The sequence below is a fragment of the Strix aluco genome, chromosome 3 (assembly GCF_031877795.1).
Source record: "Strix aluco isolate bStrAlu1 chromosome 3, bStrAlu1.hap1, whole genome shotgun sequence".
NCBI classification, from domain to species: domain Eukaryota; kingdom Metazoa; phylum Chordata; class Aves; order Strigiformes; family Strigidae; genus Strix; species Strix aluco.
The window spans coordinates 37,838,644-37,855,581 of NC_133933.1; the positions used below are offsets into that span (position 1 = coordinate 37,838,644).

The 16,938-nt window shown below is 43.0% G+C and overlaps 1 protein-coding gene across 1 annotated transcript in view; it reads right to left on the reverse strand.

Annotated features, from left to right (window-relative positions):
* The window catches only part of GLP1R (glucagon like peptide 1 receptor), an 86,921-nt gene that overhangs the window by 41,443 nt on the left and 28,540 nt on the right, over positions 1–16,938 (reverse strand). Inside the window, exon 3 of the mRNA XM_074818125.1 lies at positions 16,167–16,277. Within this exon, the coding sequence (XP_074674226.1) occupies positions 16,167–16,277 (111 nt within the window). The remainder of the gene's footprint in view (positions 1–16,166; positions 16,278–16,938) is intronic.

The window sequence follows — 16,938 nt, forward strand, 5'->3', positions numbered from 1 at the left end:
GCTTACTGAACAAAAGCAAGGAAAAACCACTTTGAAAAAAAACAACAGATAACTAGTATGTTAAATATGCATAGCTAGGAGGGAGAGGGAAGTACACATGCAAATAAGCACCCGTTGTTTGATGCAGCTTCTGATCAAAAAAAGAAGCTTCAGAAGATGCAGGCTAAAACCAGTGCCAGGTGCTGCAAAGAAACTGCCTATCTCTGGCAACAGGGAAGACAGTGGTATTTAGTTACCCTCAAAATCAATGGTATGAAGAACCAATGATCTATAATCCTTAATTATCATCTCTCACAGGACAGTTATAAAGATAAACCAAAAAATCCTAAACAACTGCAAGCTTTCAGCACAGGCAACTGGAAAAGGAACCCAAACCATCAAACTCAATTTAGAGATGATTATAACTCCACAAGTACTACCCACTATCTACAGAAAGTAAAGGAAGTAGACACTTCAAAGCAGAACAAATACAATAAAGCATTTCATGCGTTTGAAGGGTGAAGACATACATTTTTATTGAGCAAGCCATGCACTCTGGCATTGGTTAAAGGCCTGTTACCTCTGTACACATGAGCTAAAGCATCTGAAGCTGTAAAGAAAAATTGTATCAACTGGTAAAGGCTTTCCTACAGATGTTGCTCTTATACTCTCTGCAGACCTAGCATTACAGATACAAGCTGCATCTACATGGTAAGAAGTAGTACTATGCAATAAAACCCCAAACCCAGGAGCTCAAACATAAGAAGAAATACAGACCTCCATTATGCTGCTCAGGACACTGCCCTGTCCCACATCCATACATCCCAATGCTTTGCCAATGGATTTCTCTGCCACACAACCAATTCTGAGTTTCAAGCTCCGTAGCAGGTATACCCTAACACTAGTATTTCTCTACCAACCTCCTTCCTCTTCTCTCTGCCTCCTTTGCCTCTCTCCTTTTAGCTACTGTCACACCATTCCTTTTTCTCCCCTGCTTGCGTTCTGCTCCTTGGTTGTCCTCTTCAGCTTTATTCCTTCAACCCTCCCTGTTGCTGCATCGCTTACTTCTATGCCACTACCTACCCACTTCTGACCCTTCCCCTTCACCCTGCACTTTCCTATTCCTCTCTCAGCTCCTACTCTGACTTGCTGTTTTCTAAAAACATTGTAATTAAGCAAAATCACAACCTGACTCCAGCCTCTCACATCTCCTTTCTCACCAATCCATTCCTCAGCCCTCCTCATCGCACTCCAGCAGCTCTCCCTGCTCCAGACAAGCAGTCAGGAGGGGTGAAATCAATGAAGCACCTCTGCTCTCTGATCAAGAAGTCCCACTCAGACCATGCACCAAAAGCACGTCTGGCCTGAGAGTCACACAGGATTTGAGGAGAAAGGACCACTGCTCCACTCTCATGTGGCCTCTGGAGACTGTAGATACAAACTCTAGGAAGTCTAGGAAGCACACATAAGGAATTTACACCCATGAGCAGCAACAGGCATACCACCAATACCACAGGAGCCACCTCCTTCCTCATCCACATGCTGAAATGCAGAACAAGGTTTGGACAAAATGTTCTTGAAAAATGTCAGCCTTAAACCAGACTTCTATTGCGTTGAATCTCAGTCAAGTAAAGGTCTGCAAAACTATAAGCTAAACACAACCTCTTATAAATAATAACAGAAACCACCATCTTTCCTGTCAATAATGACTGGAGGCCACTAAAGCTGCAGTTATGTCTGGATTTACTTTTCCATTACGAAGCCAATCTTTACACGAACCTCCAATTCCTACCCTCCATCATGAAGTTGGGACCCACCCCCAATCTAAAAGTCAGGAACTTCTACACCATTCTATCAGTAATCTTCCCCAAGTTTTCTATTTCATTTTTGTTTCCACTCAGTTTTTAGTGCTTGAAGGTATTTGGATGGACATACAATCCTTTTGACTTTTCTTTTCCTGCCAAGGTGCAATGCTTTCCTTGAACATCCATTGCCAACACCACCTCACATTTTAAAGAGGCCCACTGTCATTCATCAGCCACACAAACACAATATTTTCCACATTTTTACCCATGCCTAAAGGAAATCGTTGATGCCCTGCTTCATTAAGCTCCAGGACAATTATCAGGCAGGTTTTGTGTGTGGAAGCCAGTTTTTTTGCTTTCAGAAGAAATATGCTGATGAGCACTTGATATTTTTCTTGCCTAATTCAGTTCTGTTCATTCCAATTGTCAAAAAGTAAATTAGTTCCAGAAAGGTCATCTGAGTCTGGATCGGCACCAACCACCACTATCATTATTGTCATTGAACTAGTCATGTACCCAGGTTCTCTCAAAAATATGTTGCCCAGAAAAACTTTGTTCTTATTCAAGGAAAATTTAAAGCGATGTATGGAAATCCTAATAGTTAACATTTGGAGCATGTTTGAGGAAGATTAGACTTTCAAAATTCATAGCAGGGACCTAGGTCTCTCAGGGAAAATTCTATTTTCTATTACAGAAAACTCTCAAGGGAAAAGTTACCAGGAAAACACGTGAATGGAAAAGGGTAATACTGCAAAATAAATAAAACTGTGTACATGATTAACAAGTGCAATCATCGTATATATTAGCACATTTTCATGTTAAAGCTGCATTTGTGAAATGGTGTGAAAGGGAGGTTGTTCTATAATTAGACTACTTACCCACAGACACATTTTAAGTCAGTCCACATTTTTTGCATGACTACTCTGTCAAATGAAAGTATTATAAAAAATTGAAACACAGAGCAAACACAGAAATAACAACTTCAAGAAGCAAAGAGTGTGATTTGCCTTTACATAAAACATTTACTTTTATAGATATATGAGTGAGTTGTATCTTCACTGAAATTCAACTGAGGATCTTGGGAGAAAGAAGCAACCTTTAAGCTCACTATTGCATCAGAAACATATTTGTTAGGTGAGAGAACATGTACAGGTTGGATGCGAGAGGAGCATTTCCCATCACCCAAAGGTGAAGTACAAGGGATTTCTGAAAAAGGGAGAAAGAAGTGGGCTGTAGGTCATATGGCTCTTCTAGCAAATTGCTCTCTACCTATGCTGTTTTAAGATCAGGTATTCATGGGCCTTGGGGGGGCCGAGGGGGTGGAAATCAATACTTTACTAATTAGCAACATTTAAGGAAACCAGAAAGATAATAAGCTGTTTTCAGCAAGGCATTTAATTATATATCACACACAAGCACTATGTTTATTTAGGCCTTAATTAGTTCAGTTTACTCTTTGTCCACTGTAATTATAAACTGCAAGTTCTTAAGTGTAAGTAACATGAACAAAGGTTTGAGGTCCCTCCATTTAACAGAGTATACTGGTATTGTGAACAAGTGAAAATGTAAAAGTGGGTAGATAATACATACTTCAGCTAGGAAAGACTTGTAATGAGAGCATAGATAAAGTTTAAGGTAATTGGTGAGCTCAAGTATGTCTGTTGGAAGCTAAGCTACCTGCTAGACTAGCACAGACAAGGCACAAAGGTAGTCCAGTAGCTTCCTTGGAGCTGGGTTTAATGGTGTTTATTTCTCATTTAAGTGTCCTATTCACAGTCAGATCAGCTGGGGGCAACCTCTCAAGCAGTCACAGAACAAGGCTCAGCTATGTCTCTGCAGAGGCATGCCTTGATATCCTTGACAGTACATCTCAAGGCATTACTTTAACAAAACAAAAACAGTATACCGTTATAATGAAAAATTTCTGGAAAACATGGAGTCCTGCCAACTACTCTAACTCCCACAGATGCGGTCACAGCAAGCTGATATCCTACAGTGAGGCTGTCCAGCATTTATGTCCAGCAACACAGAAGACTAAATTCTTCCTAGAGGGCCTCAGGTGGCCAGATCCATACCCAACAATAACAGCATGCAGCTGCTCCCATCATCCATATATGCACTTCAATGTCTAACCACATGCAGTCTCCTTCTGCTCCTATGACATATTTGATGAGGAATGCCCATGTTTTGGTTGTAGCAGAAGAGGAATCAAAGCATACAGCTTTCCACTGTCCCTAAAGGAAGTCACATAGCTCCTGCCAGCTGAAAGTTCATAAGCCACTGCTCTGTTGCATGTACCTCAATCTGAAGTTAACCAGCAATTTATTTTAAAATATCATAGAATAATAGAACAACTTAGGTTGGAAGGGACCTTAAAGATCATCTAGTTCCAACCCCCCTGCCATGGGCAGGGACACCTTCCACTAGACCAGGTTGCTCAAAGCCCCATCCAACCTGGCCTTGAACACTTCCAGGGAGGGGGCAGCCACAACCTCTCTGGGCAACCTATTCCAGTGTCTCACCACCCTCACAGTAAAAAATTTCTTCCTTATATCTAATATAAATCTACCCTCTTTCAGTTTAAAACAATTACCCTTGTCCTATCACTACACTCCCTGATAAAGAGTCCCTCCCCATCTTTCCTGTAGCCCCCTTTAAGTACTGGAAGGCCACTGTAAGGTCTTCCTGGAGACTTCTCTTCACCAGGCCAAACAACCCCAATTCTTTCAGCCTGTCCTTATAAGGGAGGTGCTCCAGCCCCCCAGTTATCTTCATGGCCCTCCTCTAGACTCACTCAAGCAGGTCCATGTCCTTCTTATGCTGGGGGCCCCAAAGCTGGACACAGGACTCCAGGTGGGGTCTCAGGAGAGCAGAGTAGAGGGGGAGAATCACCTCCCCCAACCTGCTGGCCACACTTCTCTTGACAGAGCCCAAGATATGGTTGGCCTTCTGGGCTGCGAGTGCACACTGATGTCTCATAGTCAGTTTTCCATCCATTAATACCCCCAAGTCCTTCTCTGCAGGGCTGCTCTCAATCCACTCTTTGCCCAGTCTGTATTTGTGCTTGGGATTGCTCTGACCCATGTGCAGGACCTTGCACTTGGTCTTGTTGAACTTCACGATGTTCACCCAGGCCCACCTCTCCACCTGTTCAGGTCCCTCTGGATGGCACATCCCTTCCCTCCAGCATGTCGACCTCACTACGCAGCTTGGTGCTGTCAGCAAACTTGCTGAGGGTGTATGCAATCCCACTGTCCATGCCTCCAAAGATGTTAAACAGCACTGGTCCCAACACCGACCCCTGAGAAAGGCCACTAATCACTGCTCTCCACTTGGAGATCGAGTCATTGACTGCAACTCTGAGTGTGACCACCCAGCCAGTTCCTTATCCACCAAGCAGTCCATCTGTCAAATTTATGTCTCTCCAATTTAGAGACAAAGACATTGTGTGGAACAATGTCATAGATTTCATTTGTTTAAACAAATAAAATTGATAAAATGGAAAATGACATTGCCACATGGACCACAATAGATACATGTTAATAATATCTATCTGTTAATGATTTTTAAAAATTATTTCTTCCAACAGTCTCTCTATCTACCCTTGGGATGAGCAGCATATGTTCTAGAGTTCTCCGGTGCACTACCAGATGGAGACTAACAAACAGAGGCAGAGGTGAGCTTGAAAGACTAGGGGTTTTTATTTATTTCTTTTTTTTAAGCAAACTGAGATTGCCAATTAGCTTAAGACATCTTTCAGTGCAAGGAAGTACAAATTTTGAATTGTTTATGGATTAGCAAATGCAAAGCAGCATCTTTTTCACTGAAAAAAGGTCACACCGCTTTCCAGCATTATGGGGAGCTTTTCAGAAACTTGGTTTTATTAGAGCAAAAAAAGAAAGAAATGTAATAAATGTCTAATCATCTTCACTGTACCCAATATTTGAAATGAAATTTATTTTCTTGCATGTTGACAAACAGGTAGTTTAGCAATACACTCACATAGCCATCTGCTGTCTTGGTTTTAAGAAGGTCTCAAACTACAAAACTGGATGATTAAATAAAAAGTGAAAGACATTAAACTAGACAAGGTTTAACCTGGTCCCCCCAGCCAAACATTCCAGCCGCACATACACTTCAAAACAATCTGAAGGGGAACTCTCACACAGATGACGGCTTCCTCAGCTACAGGGCTTTCTATAGACCCCTCCAGAAAGCAACATATATTGTTTCCCTTGGTATGCCTCACACAGGTGACAGTAGAATTTCACTGCCCCAGCATCATTGCTAACAGGAGGTCTCACAAACAAAAGCAAGCATCGTTCTTCTGTTTCTGCTTTTTGTTTGTGGCACTATGTCACTCTGTCCCCAAACTCCCTCCCTCTCCGAGTCTGAACAGTGCCTAGACATCGCCAACCCTGGGGAAAGGAAAGAGGACCATGAGAGTAGATTTAATCCTGCAGCACAGCAGATGCCCCAGGAGTGCAGCTGCTTGACCACATTTGGGGAAGGGGTGGGGGGGAAGGCACTAAATCACTTTTAGGAAAAAGTTGGTTGCAGAAGCTTTTCCAATGGCCTGCAGACAGTGGGTCCAGGAGACTGGTGGGACCACATTGCTCGTGGGACAACATTTGAGCAGGACTTACAGATACAGATAGATGAAGTTGATTATATCACTCCCCCAACCCCAAACTAGTGCTCACAACCAGCCTGCTCCCCACCACGCTGCTGCCTGCCCAGCCCAGGGCTCCTCTGCTGTGGGGCGGGCATGGCTCCTCTGCTGTGGGGCGGGCATGGCTCCTCTGCTGGACACCCCCACCAATAGTCAACAACCCAAAATCCCCACCAAGGCAGAAATCAATTTGTAATCCTCTCTCACCTGGGTCACAACGTGGCATGCCACAGACCCAAAGCACTTCTGACAGCACCTTGACAAACATGACCAGGTTATCTTTCCTTTTTCAGCCTCTTTGGTGGGCACAACCACCACAGATGAATCTCTCGGATCCCAAACAAAATCCATTTCAACATTATGTTTCTGCTGCTTGTGTAGCAGGGAATAGGTTCTGCAGTATTGCTGTGTATGATGCCATTACAACTGTGTAAGTCTATAATCACAGCTTTTGGGGAGAGGAAGATGCCACACAGGAGAGAAGTATTAGGGCTTGCTGAGTTCATGACTTAAACAGTAGCAAGGACTAAGCAAGACACTTAATGTAGGGTGGGGACTGCACAATTTCCATCATCTCTGCTGCGCCACAAAATTTGCCTGTATCTCACAGCCCTAGAGAAATTGCTTTCAAAAAAGCATAAAATCCTTATGGTCAGACTGCTAACCTCCAGCACTTGGCAGTTCCTAAGGAATACCCTGTTTCCACCTAAAGCCTCACACAGAGCCCACACCTACCTAAAGACATGTCAGGAAAAGTAGTTCTGTCACCAGGGAGGGAATGGGGAGTGCTGGAAAAAGGGTCTCAAATGTAGGTTACAGCAGGGGCAAATGGGAAAGAGCTGACCTGGATGTGTCCTTACACCTAAAGCTACTCTGGAGGAACAACCTGGTCTGGGCTCTGGACTCTGCATTACCACACCCCAACATGAAGCTTGGTTCGTGCAATCTCTGTGACTGGGCAAAACTATTGTGTGAAGTACAGTTGTGGTTCACAATGCGCTTCAACTTATTAGATTTAATCAGACTCTGACTGCATCTCCAGTAGCCAGAGGCAGCCACAAGGTTACTATCAGAGATCATCTGATATTACTGCTGGGTTATTCTGCCACCAGAGAGACTTTCAGGTCTTTCACGTCACAGGCTGAAAAGCTATGTTGTTTCCAGGGGTCCCCAAGCTGTACTTTGCCTGGTCTTCTGGGAGAACAAAGGAGCAGGTGTCACCATTGCAACACATAATGTAGTAAAGAGAGTATAATATAGAAACTAGACTGAATTATAGGAGACAAGTGATTCAAGCAAAGGTGAATGACAATCAAAGTTATTAGTTAAATAAAGGAAAAGATTTCAAACTTAGAAAAAGCTGGATCTAGAGAGCATGAGGAATTACAAAGCACTGAGGCCTCATAGTCAACAGCAGTTAAAGGCATACAAGCCATGTGGCCCTTTACCTGGCACAAGAGACCTTCAGGGTTTAGAGAGCATGGTAGCTCAGGAGTCCTCCAATGGCCTGTGTATGGTCATACTGGAAGACTTCACAGTAGTACAGACAAATAATTAGGTCTTATGTCTCCACCCAGGACTGAAGAGAATCCAATGCGCACCTAGGGCACAGCTTCTGGTTTAGCTTCCTCCAAAGAAACAGACCCCAAAACTGCTCAAACTAAGCCACAGCAAGTCAGACAAATCGGGGTTGCTTCAAAATTTACTACAATGCCAGGGAAGATACCAATACAGACATAGACCAGCAGTCAAGGCAATTCAGGTGTCAGACACCTCAAAACCAGAAACAGGTCCTAAACTGAAACAAAAGCATTCAAAGAATTCTGAAGATTTTGAGTGGAGATCTAACTAACAGCCAATCTGTGTTAATGCAAGTTTGCAGCCAGCCTTTGTGCAGCCCAGTGCATATAGGAGCAACTGATGTGACTAGTGTTCACATAACTTGTCTGAAACTAGTACCTCTGGAAGGCTTTTTAATTAAAAAGGATTTAGTGCTATTAAACAATAAAACATCAGAACCCCAGAGGGGGCATAATTGCAAGATGAATTGTGCAGCTCCACTGTTTCCAAATCCACATGGTGTTATTGGCAGCTGGCCTTCAATTATAAGAAGGTAACAAGAAAAAGCACACAGCCAGTGACAGTAAGGTGAGGTGCCTGCTGTCCCTTAAAGGAATACTGCTCCCTTCAGAGGATTTCTGCACTGATTGGACTTTGAGACAGCCTCTGCCCTAGTATAACTCATGGTAATCTCACTGACTACAATGTAGATAGCAAGACGAGCAAAGTTTACCTGGTGTAACTTCAATGCTACTATAAACTGAGTAGGCTTTCTGGGCTTTCACTACAGGCAAGGTTTGGGCAGAGACACATAGCTTTTACTCAGGCAGCCAGAAATACGTGAAATTTGCCTTCAACAAGCTTTGGCTGTGGTCCAAAAACTATGCTGGCAACTTTAGCACAGAACAAATCCTTTTAGAAATAACTTCCCTCCCGCTACTTCAGCATCTCCCCATGAAGACCTACCCAACAGTGGGAGTTGCATAAGAACAAATAGAAGCAAAACACAGCTGGAGTAAAATAGCCCATACAGGTTTGAAATTGCTGTAGCTTACTCCTTCAGAGATGTATAAGCAGGCTAAAAAAAGCTTTGGTTTTTTGGGGGGGGGCGGGGGGGTGGGGGGGCGCAAGCAAGACATGGTCTTTCCAAAGAGAAAATATATGAGTTTCACTACAGGCTCCTGAACAGAATGCTTTGTTTGACCAAAATTAGATTCCCCTCCACCTTCTGTTTTGCCCCAATGTCACTGCTTCTCATTGTCCCAAAGGGCTTCCTCACTACACACACAAAGGTATTTTATATGGCACTAGAGGGACACAGATGACTTTATGAACTCCTACCATGTAGTTACAGTCCACAGTGTCTGGGCTCCTCATTTGCTGTGATACCAAACCCCTGCACTGTGCTGTGAGACACATCAGCTGCTAATTTCTCATTCCACTGAATGGTTTGATGTGCATTAAAGCAGAGGCTACTCTAAACCTCAGCTCCTTTGGCTCCAGCATGTTAGTGATCACCCAGATACCTATAGTATCCTTATTTCACAATTTCTTATTAAGTCCATACTATAATGACCAATATACTTGAAGCAGATGAATGCTAACACAGATGCAATCGCATCACTCAGGAAACCAATCTGCATGAGGAAAAAAATAATCCACAAAAACCCCCACAAAACTAAAGGAATGAGGACAAACCCCTTATTTCAGTTGGGTGAAATTCCCAATCTAGTTTGCACAGCTATAGATGGAAAAAAGGCAGTGATGAAGTGCCACTGAAGAAACGTGTAATAAACCAACCTTTGGGCCACATCCCAAAAATACACCAACAACCCAATGCCCAGTACTTCAGTGCAAACTATAAAACAAAAATTCCTCAAAAATTCAGGTTTCATTTACTTGCCTGTCACAAAGCAAGTCTGTAGCAGTACAGGGATACATGGTTTCAAGCATAAAATCCTGGTCTAATCTTGTGATCTTTCTTCTATTCAATTATCACCGACATATTCCCAGCTTTCAGAGTCCATCCTTGCAGACAGCATGCCAATAACTGAGCTTGGCAGGGAGGCTGACACACCCGCTAAGTAACAAAACAGAAAAAGGCTCAGGCTCAGCATTTCTAAAGAGATGTGACACACAAGTGGGACAGTATTGATTGTCTCTGCTGAACTTTATAGGCTGCCTTAGCAAGCAGCACTTTCAAAAACGACAGAAGACAAATGTTGCAATCACAAGGCGAGTGATGCTGTGAGACAAAACCCTGCAACTGCACACACTGCTTAGCACAAAAGACCTGCAGGCCCATCCTCCATGGATTTGTCTCGTGAAAAACTGGTCTTGAGTCTTTGTATGCACACAAGTCTGAATAGATATACAGCACTGAGAACACCAGTTTTAGTCTCAAGATTTTCAATGAACAGATTCCAATCTCCCTGTACAGTTGCTCCTGTACCTTGAGGTAAATGAGCAGTCCAAAGATCTGAAGTATTACTGCTGAACCCATGCCCACAATGCAGGCTGTGATTCAGAAACTGCCACATTAAGGAAACAAGAAGAAAGTTACACCTCAGTGAGCTCCTCTGTGGCAGCAAGTATAGACAAGAACCTACTAACATCATGTGGGGTTGGACTAGTGACACAGCACATACCTGCTGAGCAGGTAACAAGTTCTGCATATCATTTTCAGCTTGCCACTCTGCTAGGCAATCTGCTGAGCTACATCTGCTGTTGAGATCTGCAGAAAGGCAGGCTCAAGACTAAAAGCCACTAGGGCAAGACGACTGGCACACAAACAAGAATAAAAGCTGTCGAAGGGTAAGGTTTGCAAAACCTGTAATTGACCAAGGAATGCTCCAGCATTACAAACTCTTTCCATGCAAATTCTTTTCCCCATCTCCTATTGTGGCTGACACCAGTGGAAATTTGTAACACCTGACAGTAACTAGTTACCAAGACTTTTCATCTTAAAAAAAAATTAACAGAAACAGAGAATCACAAAACAGCCAAGATTGGAAGCAGACTCTGGAGATTTCCTAGTGCAACACCATGCTCAGAGCAGGGTGAACTAGGGCAAGTTCCTCAGGTCCACGTCCCTTCAGGCTTTGACCACCTTCTTCAAGGAGAGACTCCAAAACCTCTCTCGGTCACCTGTTCCAGGTGTTTGACCAACCTCACAGTAAAATAATTATGTTTAAAGGATATTTCCTGTATTTCAATTTGTGACCATACACATTGGTAAGATCCCCCTGACCCTTCTTCCTTCTCCAGGCTGAAGAATACCAGCTCACTCAGCCTTGTCTCATATGAGACACACTCCCATCCTTTAATAATCCTCATGGTCTTTGTATATCTGTCTCACACTGGGGAGCCCAGAACTGAACAAAGCACTCCAGCTGTGTCTCACCCCCCAGAACAGAGGGGAATGATCACCCTCTTGAGCTGCCAGTGATGCTCTTCCTAACACAGCCCAGGAAGCTGTTGGTGTTCTTTGCCTCAAGGGCACATTGCTGCTCACATTGAGCTTGATGTCCACCAGAACCTCCAAGGTCTTTTCTGCAAAGCTGCTTTCCAGACAGTCAGTACTGATGCATGCAGTTATTCCCTCCCAGAGGCAGGACTTGGCATTTCCTTTCACAGAACTTCACAGTATTCCTGTCAGCCCATTTATTCAGCCTCTCAAGGTCCTTCTGAATGGCAGCACAATCATGTGATTTATCAGCCACTACTCCTAGTTTTGTATGGCCTACAAACTTTCTGAAGGTGCACTCAGTCCCATCACCCAGATCATTAAAGATGTTAAACAGTATTGACCCTACCACTCCCTGGGGTACAACACTACAGACTAATTTCCAACTGGACTTTGTACTGCTGACCACAATCCTATGTGCCCAGCAGCCCAGCCAGTTTTCAGTTAATCTCATTGTTCATCTGTCTAATCCACACTTCAGTTTGTCAATGAGGATGTTATGGGAGACAGTGTCAAAAGCCTTACTAAAGTCAAGATAAACACATCCACTGCTCTCCCCTTATCTACCAAGCTAGTCATCTCATCAGGTTTGTCAAGCATGATTTTGCCTTCATAAATCCATGCTGACTACTCCCAATCCCCTTCTTGTCCTTCACATGTTTGGAAACAGTTTCCAGGATTATTTGCTCCATCACCTTCCTAGGGACTGATGTCAGGCTGATCACCTATAGTTCCCCAGATTCTCTTTCTTGTGCCTCTTGAAGATAGTGGTGACAAATGCTTTCTTCTGCTCCTCAGGAATCTTGTTCAATTGTCATGACCTTTCAAAAGGTAATCAAGAGTGGCCTCACAATGGCATCAACCAGCTCAGCCAGCACTTGTTAGTACATCCCACCAAGTCTCATGGACTTGTGTATGTCCTTTTTAAGCATTCCGTAATCTGATCCTCTTCCACTAAGGGTAAGTCTTCCTTGCTCCAGACTTTACCACTGATCTCAGGGGCCTGGGATTGCTGAAGGCATATTTTACCAGCAAAAGCCATGATGAAGAAAGCAGTGAGTTCCTCAGCTATTTCCCCATCCTTTGTCACAAGATCCTCCTGCCGCATTCAGCAGTGGATCCAAATTCTCTCATACCTGCTTAGAAGCCCTTTTTGTTGCCCTTCATATCACTTGTCAGATTTAGGTGGGCTCTGGCTTTCCTAATCCTATCCTTGAACAATCAGTGTCTCTATATGACTCCTGGGTCACCTGTCCCTGCTTCCAACTCTCCTACACTTTTTACAGAAGTGGCCAAGTGATAAAGAGCACTCAATGCTTGCTCCACTTCATTACCCCTTCATAAGCAGCATTCAGTTTCAAGTGTTTCTATTTATTTCCCAGAGGGCTTCTAGGGGTGTGAAGTCCCCCAGCAAACTTTTTACACACTTGAAAACCTGACTCCTAATCAAATGAACCAGAGTCCTAAATGAGTAAGTTCAGCTGAAGTACTTCATACTTAATGACGACCTTCACTGAATATGTTTTGAAGGTACTTCCCAAACAAGGTCTCATCTTTTGATTTCCTCCATTTTTGTCAGGTGAAGAGATGGAAGCCCTGCAGTGCTAGAATCTATTTCAAGTTCCAAGTAGGGGGCTAAGGAAGAACAAGAAATAAGCATGCTTTAGTGATTACTGTAAATCACAGGGTGTCCAATTTCCTACTGCTCTAGATGTTCCATTATAAAGATGTTACCTCTTCATCACAGCAGCCCATTACCATTCATTTTGAACATGACTCCACAAGACGTCACAAAATAGGATCAGGTCATGGTAATTCAGGTTCACAGATTGTGTACCTGGCACTGATAGAAACTTGTTTTATATTAGACAATGAAAGACCTTGTTCCATTCTTATTCCTCGCTGATAAAACAGTGATTGAGGTATATGTACAGTATGCACAACAAGGAATCACGTCCACAGGTTTAATGACTTTCTGAAGTACTTTTGCAATCCTCCCTAGCAAGGGCTTATATAAAATGCTGCACTTTTCACCAAAAACATACTGTTTTCAGGATAATTAATTTTTTAAAAAAAAAAATTATTTCCAAAAGTATGAAAGATATTGCACATTCCAAATATTTATTAATCTGCAGTGTTGTGTTAAACCTTGGCTCTCTCCAACAGTGATGTTTCAAGAGCAGCTGGAAGTCAAATAACTGTGTCCAGGGTCTTAAAGATTGCAAGTAAAAAGGTTTAGAGGAAAGAGGTTTAATCCTGTGAAGAGTTTTAGATATCCAGAAGGATTAGCATTATTGTAAGAAGTTCTGCAGCATCCGATAATCTTATGTCAATTAATTATGAAGTAAATATTGATTTCATACATTTATATAAGCTTGTTGACTCATTATAAAAACATAACATCTTTATTCATAATCTGAAGAGTATCAGCAAACAGCATTTTAACTTCAGAGGTTATCAAATTGGCAATTACTACCAAGACAGTTGAGATAATACAAATGGTGTGCAGAAGTTAGAAATATGGACACAGTAGCATAATATTCACCCAGCAGGATACGCAGCAATAGCTCGGGGCAGCAAAGTCATCCAACATAGATGTTCAGCACAAACAGGACAGGAATAAGAGTGCCAAAGCATGCAGGTTACTTCGGAAAGCAGGCAAGGCTGCTGAGATAACCAAGTGGCAGCAGGACACTGGAGCACAGGGGCAGAAAGAGTGGAGCAGATCATCTCTCCACAAGCCACAGGTGTCCCTAATCACTAAGTACACCATAATATTGGTTCCCATCTCTTCCCTTGAAACCCTAGTATAAAAGATGCACCAAGTTAAAGTGAAAACAGCAATCTAGACTTCGCAATTTTGTTTTAGGAACTTACTTCTGAGACAGGTTTAAAGCATTTCCCCACACATACCTTCACCAAATTTGTACATTTCCAAGCACCTCTCCCCACTCCACAGTAAGAGCCATTAAGTGCTACATCAGGTTACCAAGTATACCTGGCATCTGTGCCTAGATGTTGGCAGTGGGGGACTGCGGGGTGGCCCCTGCAAGGAGAGGCTGGAGCTGCCCCATGCTGAACACAGCCAGTTCCAAAGGACCCACCGCAGGGCACAGCTGAGTCCCTCAGCCAAAACGGTGCCGCCTCAGGGGAAGCGTATGTAAGAAAGGGCCAAACACCGCCTGGCAGTGAGGGGTGAGAAAAAAGGTGTAAGAAACAACCCTGTGAGCACTGAGGTCAGAGAAGATGGAGGAGAGGAGGAGCTGCAATCACCGAAGCAGAGACTTCCTTGCAGCTCCTGGAGCTACCATGGTGGATGTGATGAGTTGACCCTGACCAGCTGCCAAAGGCCCACCTAGCCACTCCCCACCCATCAACAGACTAGGGGAGAAAGTAATATGGAAAAGCTCACCAGTCAGAATGAAGATGGTAACTGGGAGAGATAATGGGCAAAACTTGGACTGGACTTTGCCAGAGAGGGAAATAATTGTGGGAAATCTGTGGTTGTAATATCCCTTTGGTCAGATCAGGTCAGCTGTCCCAGTTGTGTCACCTCCCAACCTCCTGCAGACCCACAGTCTACACTGGCCTTGGGAAGGGCATGAATTAGAGAGAGGTTTGATGCTGTGCAAGTACTATTCAGCAACAGCCAAACCACTGGTGCATTATCAACACTTCCAGCCATAAATACAAAGAACAGCACCATATGGGCTGCTGTGAAGAAAGTTATCTTCATCCCGGCCAGACCCAGTACAATCTCCATCCCTTATTCCATACCATTTGCATCAAGCCCAGGTCCCACATTATCCAGCACAACTAATTATCTTCTGACCATCCCATTCTATTCTTTTTCTTTCTCATCCCTGAAATTCCTTCGTACCAACACTTACAACAGGTACTCCACACTTAAACCATCTTTACGTCCAGCAGTCAGATTTATACATCCTCATTAACCAGTATCCTCTGTCCCTTAACAGGGGCCAAAGCCAATTCACGACACCATGGTAGCTAGTTAATAAACTGTTTCATTTAGACTTCAAATTGTAGAAAGGTCTTCACAAAGAACAAGCTGTACAAGGCAATGGCTTCAAAGACAGAATACTAGATGAAATGATCTAATATACATTGCCTGCAAGTGCCATCAAGTGCACATGTACATAAGGGTCTAACATCTAAAGGTGACATTCAGTCCTTCAGAATAAAACATCTTTGCAACCACTGACAAAGTTTTCATCGTGCAGCATTCCGAGAAATAAGTTTATCTCAGGAAGCAGCACAAAACACTTTCACTTTAGACCTTTTTTGTCTTTAACTACTACAGGACAACCTGCCATCTAGCTTTGCTACTTTTATCTCAGTTTGAAAACTACACCATTATTATTAGGTAGTCTTCGGCAAGCACCACAGTGCTATTTTATTAATAGTCACCACTATTCAATCAGTAAAAACAGATGAGAGCACAAAAATCCAAAATAAATGCAACCCTTAAGAACAGTCTCTTCTCATTTTCACTTTCTCCTGCTAAATGGAGATAAAGAGTGTATCCTACTGACCCCCATTCCTACTTTTACATTGCAGAGAACTGACTGCATGCATAGCCATTTAAGCCACTTATGTCCTTGCTAAGGCTGTGCAAGGAAGACAAGGTTGGTTTAAATCTGTGCCTGTAAAAAAAGGCTCTTACCTGTGTTAGCCCAGGGGAGATACCAGGGGCAGCTGACATTCACGTAGGTGCCGGGCAGTCCATCTGGCCAGCAGGCATAATTGTCAAATGTTCTGTTGCAGAACTTGCCTTCTGCAGAGAGACAGAAGGGAGGGTCATGCCACTACCTTGTACTAATACTACAAGGAGGAAAAGACTGAAGAGCAGAAGATAAAAGGAGATACAGACACATGCAATTTAAGCCATAACAGCATTATGCAATTAAGCTTTGATGTGGAGTTAAACAAGCTTTGTCCAGAAGAGTTTATCCTCACACAACAGGAAACTTGTTTTGGGGGGAAATGAAAAATAGATTAGGGTCTTTGACTAAATCAAGGGACAAGAAAGGTAAATCAATAATGATCCCTTCCCATCTTTTCTCTTTTACACTCTTATGTGTCCCAGTTTAATTTAAAATCCATTTTGCTATGAATACTGCAGATAATAATTCCTGAGAATGGTTCACAGTCATGCAGTTGGAAAGTCTAGCCTAATATATAGATCCATCAACGAAATACCCACACACAACCATAACTTTGCATTATGGCTTAATCAACACGAGAATACTTCAACTTCAGGATTTATTAAACTGTCATTCTTAGAGGGCAGCACTCAACCGCTCAACAGGATACTAGAGCAGGAGGGAGATCAATGTTTCCCTGTCATTGTTGTCATCAGCTACTGCTCTCACTCTGCCATAACTATGTAGTTAAGAGAAGGAAAATTAACAGTTTTGAAATAATTCTTCACAGAT